Genomic DNA, 5,754 nt, shown 5'->3' on the forward strand with positions numbered 1-5,754 from the left:
TGCTCCCCAGCTTTCTCTCCCAACACCAGGGCTGCTCCCCAGCCTTTCTCTCCCCCACTCCACCAGGGCTGCCCCCCAGCCTTTCTCTCCCCCACTCCAGGAGGACTGGACAAAATAGGAGGGCGGAGAGGACTAAGGAAGGTGGCCCTGAAAAGCCGAGGAAAAATCAGTTGCTACATGGGAAGTGAATTCCTGGGTGGGGACTGGGTGGCCCTGGAGTGAAGGCTTGGCACCGAGTTCCTTCCCGAGTGACCCTTCCTCTATCCGTCCTCGTTTCCTGTGGACGCTGAGCTCTCAGCAGGTGGGGACATGGAAGCGAGAACCAAAGGTCCACCTCTGGTCTTGTCCAGCAGGAGCTGCTCACCAAGCATTTATTTTTAATATTTCTTAAAATTTTTATTGATTTCAGAGAGGAAGGGAGAGGGAGAGAGAGAGAGAAACATCAATGATGAGAGAGAATCATTGATGGGCTGCCTCCTGCACGCCCCACACTGGGGACTGAGGCCACAACCCGAGCATGTGCCCTGACCGGGAATGGAACCGTGACCTCCTGGTTCATAGGTCGACGCTCAACCACTGAGCCACACCTGCCGGGCTCACTAAGTATTTCTTGACTAAATAAAGGCGGTCGGAGCAGGAGGATCATTCTTCCAATCGGGTGCTGTTGTCCGGCGCAGTCTCACCTATGTCTCAGGCGTGGGAGAGACGCTCAGTGTTACTAAGCAGGTGTCCATTGGCGGCAGCAGGATTGTAGCCGAAGATGCTGTCAAGGGGTTGATAACTCGCACTCGCAAGGGAAGTGCCCATGGCATCTCGGGGCAGCGGGCAGGGTGGCTGTCACAGTACTGGAAACGTAACCAAGCGTCCAGTGTGGCAGAATCAGGGTGTCATGCCCAGATGGGCCAGCATCACTAAATGTGTGTTTTTCTCTCTTTCGACCTTACAGGCAGTGTTGATAAACTAGGTGCCTCGTTGCCTACCTGGGCCATAGCCCTACTTGCAGTGTCATTCTCGTTGCTTTTCATCCTGATCGTTGTTCTGATTGTAATCTTCTGCTGCTGTGTCTCCCGGAGAGAGAAAACAGGTAACTTCTTTGTTCCTATGGATTTGTACACATTTTTAACTCTTGGTACCTACAGTTGAAGTTCATGAGCGCCTCAGCTCTTCCCCAAAGTACACTGGCTTTCGGAACCGTGAAAGGAGCTGTGTGAAATCGGCACCGGGGGATGCACGTTCTTAAGGAAGGAAGCCATTCCTTGGGGGCCGGGTGCAGGGGGACAGGTCTTCCCATCTTTGCGAAGGTGATGAGGTGGCACCTTTCTCACCAAAGACACTGACTGATTTGTGTGTTTATCTGCAAGGATATAAGGCTACTGTGCTGTGTCATTTAGGTGTCATTTTTAAAAAAATCTAGAATAATACCTACCTATCCCAGCACTGATTAGTCCTAAATTGTTTTGTTTTGTAGAATTCCAAGTCTTCCTTTGTAGGTGAATGTTGACATAGTAGTAGAAAGAAAAATCAAAAGGCCTCCTGTTAACCGAAATAGTACAAATAAAATTAATGAAAATCATTACACATTCTTCTGAGTGGGATCTTCAGAGCTACCCCAAGATCCATGGAAACAGTGGCCTTGTTTGGGGGTCAGACTCCACACTGGGGTGGGCTTGTGACATCAGAAATCACAGAGCCTTTGGCATGTGGACGGCTCAGGACTTTCCAAGTGCTGAATGGGTCTCCATCCTTATCCTTGTCTCCAAAAACCTTCACCTACTTTTATTTGAGTATTTTCTACAATTAAGTCATTTTTCTTTCTTTCTTTTATTTTGTAATATATTTATTTTTGTTGATAGTATTACAGATATTTCCCATTTCCCCCTCCTCCACCCAGCAGCCCCTATCCACACCCCCAGGTCTTCAGTACCCTATTGCCCATGTCCACGAGCCATGCATGTACATCCCTTCTCGTTCCCCCAACCCCACAGTGAGGAAGTCATTTTTCTTAAAATCAGAATTTTGATGTTAAGCTCCATGTTGCTTTAATTGCGTTTTTAATTTTATGAACACTGACCGCCATTCAGTGAGTGCTTTTTGGGGGTGTGCCAGGCACCGTGATAGTCCATAAAGAGCGTGGCCTAGCCTTAGCCTCACGGTCTAGCCTTCGCTCTCGCCTGGAGTTGGTTTGTGATTGGGGCATTGACTTTGTGATGTAACTTTATTCCCGAGGAAACAAAGTGAAAATTCCTGAACTCCCATTGGCCCAGTTTTGATGGGAGCTTGTTTTTACCTGGGAGTCACAGAGGGACAAGTCAAATAAAATAGACTGGGATTTAAAAGGAAGCTACTGGGTGACTTGCCCTTTAATTCAGAGTTAACCAGGGTTATTCAGTGCTGTGGGACGGCTCCTTCCCCCACCAGTTGTGGCAGTCACAGAACATCCTGGTTGCTTTGATCCTGCTTCCTACAGGCTTTTGTCTGCTCCCCGCCACCCTAGGAAGAAGGTTTGGGGGTGCTGGTGGCCCCCAGAGCATATGCAGAACCACTATTCTCAGGCTCTTAGCTTCCTCATTTGCAAAATGGGAATAAGTCTTATCCTACAGGGTAGTTGTGAGAATCAAAGAAACGAACATATTACACGTTTCTGTGATTCATCCTAGAATTTATCTTTTATTTAACTCTGAGATGATAAACCCGTGTAAGAGTGAAATGTTTCTATTCCCCTGGGAGCTGAGGGCCTGTGACAACCTCCTCACCAGGCCCGCCCCCTCGGGTGTAACTCACAAGGGACACGACGCCTCACCTGGATGTAAATGTAAGGGATCCAGCCAAGTCCTGGACTTCCCCGTGACAGTTATTTCCGCGCTTGCAAATAGTAAACATCACATTTTCTTAAAAGTATTTCCGACGTTCTGCTTGGCTGGTGCCTGGAGAACTCCCAGTTCTGACTGGTTCCCTGGGGGCTGACTGAGGACGGCTGCGGACCCCACTCAGCTGGCCTGGAGGCGTGTGGTCACAGCCTCTAGCAGAGGGGCTGAGTGCCGGTGCCCCGGGAACGCCAGCGGTGCTCCCTCAGGACCAGGCCACCTCTCTCCTTCAAACACGATTGCGTCTGAGGTTCAGTGTGGGCTGTGAATCAGCAGGTGTTGTTAGAACTGAAAAAAAAGTGAGAACATCATCTAAACAATAAGGCAAATGAATGCTTTTAGATCTCCTGAAGCATCCTGAATAGAAGGTGGAGGCAGGGAAGCAGAGCTGTGGAGGACACGGGCCTCAGAGACCGACGGTGGGGGGCTGGTGTGTGGCCCTGTCACTTCCCATTTTCAAGTTCTTGATTTCCTCCCGCCCAGGAGCCCATTGAGTAAACACATTAGCAATTTAAACAGCCTTTTTTTGGAGGGCTGGGGGGAGATGAACACAACTGTATGAATTGATACCATTGATACCTATTAATCGAAATCATATCTTAGAGCTACAGAAATACAGTGCTTAAGCAGTATAATGCCTTCTCTGCTAAAAATATGGTAATGCTAATATAGTGATGTCTAGTCTGTTAAAAATGTGATTGCATTAACACCTACCTTTTGCGTTGTTGTGATGATTGGATGAGACAATGCCTTGCACAGGCTGGCAGCGTGCGGGCACCCGGTGGGTCCTGTGTGAATGGCAGCAGGCGTGGAACGCAGGGCAGCCCTGCCTGCAGGGCCAGCGCTGTCTTTATCATCTTGCTAGTCAACTGCAATAGTCACTAAGCACTTAGTAGGTCCCTGCCATGTTTCAGGCACTCAGGGGTTATTAATATTTATGATAGCGAGGAATGAGTTCTACTTTCCTTATGCGTAGAAGCCATTTGATCATTCTGGGTAGGGGAACTTAAGACCTACTGGGTCACCTGTTCAGTAATGTGTTAAAATCAGGGGAGTCTATAAAAAGTGATGAGATTTTATTTTCAGAATTACTGTCCTGATTTTGCTAATATAATTTCATGGCTTTTTTTTTAATTTGTTTTCAGAATCCAGTTCTCTAAGGTAAGTTTGAAATAACATCTACTTTCTTAAAACAAAACCAAATGAAAAACAACCGAACAGCAACACCACACACCCACACACTCAAACACACACACACACACACACACACACACACACACACACACACCGCGTAACTGAAGGATCTTAGGACTCTGCTACTCAAAAGTAAGTACTGAAAACGGACAACTCGGACAAGCCCCCCTGCCACCATAGACGCCAATGGCGACATGAAGGGAGGAATGCACCAGGTGGGTTGCGGTCCGCTTTTCCTGGCTCTCAGGAAATTGGAGGTTTTCTGCCTGGTGTCTGGCATTTGCAGCTCTTTCCACAAGAGGACACTGTGCACCATGACTCTTGTCCCTCCTGCTTTGAGTCAAGGCTCGGGACTCGAGGACCATTGCAAGGATGTTGGACAGCCAGGCTGAGGTCTCGCGGGGTGGGTCAGGGCACATGAACCTGGCCAGGCAGACATCACAGTAGGTTCACTGCTGTATGTTGGAGAGGGCGGGGACTGGAAAGTTCCTGCCCTTCCTGCAGTGGCCCGGAGGAGCTGTGAGCACTGTGAAGGCAGCCGCCCTGTGGGACTCGGTGGCAGAGATGTACTGCTGTCTGCTTCGCTAGGCGCCTATGGGTGGCCACCTGTGCTATTTGCAGTTCTTGCCACTGTAACTGGCTCACGAGTGAGCATGCTTTCAAGTAAACCTTTGCATGTATCCTAGACTATTTCCCTATAATAAATTCTGACTGGTCAAGCATGACTATTAACAAATCTTTGGATTTCCATTGCCCAACTTCCTGTCCCTGGGAAGCTGCACCGATTTCTGCTCTATTTTAGAGGCTGCTTTTTGCTTTATTTTAGAGGCTGCCCTTTTATTTTAGAGGCTGCTTGCTTTTTCTATAAAGAGTCAGAGAGTAAGTACTTCTGCTTATGTAGGCCGCATGCTCTCTATCACAGCTACTCAACTCTGCTGTTGTAATATGAAAGCAGCTGTAGACAGTAGGTAAGCAAACAGGTGTGGTGTGTTTTAATAAAACTTTATTTATAAACACAGGTGGTGGGCCAGATTTGGCCTGAGGGTTGTAGCTTGCCAACCTGCTTTATTTGGTCACTGGTATCTGAGGGTTGAGAACTGACTTGGGAGTGGGGTCCATGGGCCCCGTGTGGGTGGCTGTGAGTGTCCATGCTGAGGCTCACCACCCCAGAGCCAGGGCTGAGCTGCGGCTTGTGCTAAGTTCAATGTGTGAGAATGCTCTGGGCCGAGCAGTGCGAACTAAACATCCATCGCTGACTAACGTTTGTTTTTTTAAATGGTCTAATTCTAGGAAATCTGCAGATGTGGAGACAAACCAAGAAACTTTTGAGCCAAAGTTAAAAGGTGGAAATGAGAACTATGGCTACAGTGCAGGTGAGCCGAGAACCGTGCGAGAGGGCGGGGAGGATGTCCACAGATGCAACCCGATTCTGAAGTCTTTTTGAGCATCTCGATATCTTGCCTTGAGAGGATACACTCCCAGTGGGGCCACTTCCCAGAAAGCATGGTCACTAATAAGAGGCGGGCGTAGGATTTGAACCCAGATCCTTTTGTAAGGCAGACAAATTTCTCCTTAGCAGTTGGGGAGGGAGGCCTGGCCCTAAAAAGTTGCCTGGCAAAATAAATTCCACAGAAAGGATTTTAAGTTAATCAAGTCTTGCTGAGAGGCCTGAGAAAACATCCCCTCCCCTAACAAC

The 5,754-nt window shown here is 48.4% G+C and overlaps 1 protein-coding gene across 3 annotated transcripts in view; it reads left to right on the forward strand.

Annotated features, from left to right (window-relative positions):
* IGSF5 (immunoglobulin superfamily, member 5) overlaps nt 1-5,754 on the forward strand; it is a 37,749-nt gene that overhangs the window by 24,079 nt on the left and 7,916 nt on the right. For 2 of the 3 annotated variants that reach the window (XM_005885680.2, XM_005885681.2), the window contains 3 exons: nt 947-1,084; nt 4,010-4,025; nt 5,349-5,431. In XM_005885680.2, coding sequence (XP_005885742.1) covers nt 947-1,084; nt 4,010-4,025; nt 5,349-5,431 — 237 coding nt within the window. The remainder of the gene's footprint in view (nt 1-946; nt 1,085-4,009; nt 4,026-5,348; nt 5,432-5,754) is intronic. The other variant, XM_014532928.1, reaches the window with a different exon arrangement.

Source organism: Myotis brandtii, unplaced genomic scaffold, assembly GCF_000412655.1.
Source record: "Myotis brandtii unplaced genomic scaffold, ASM41265v1 scaffold923, whole genome shotgun sequence".
Lineage (NCBI taxonomy): Eukaryota > Metazoa > Chordata > Mammalia > Chiroptera > Vespertilionidae > Myotis > Myotis brandtii.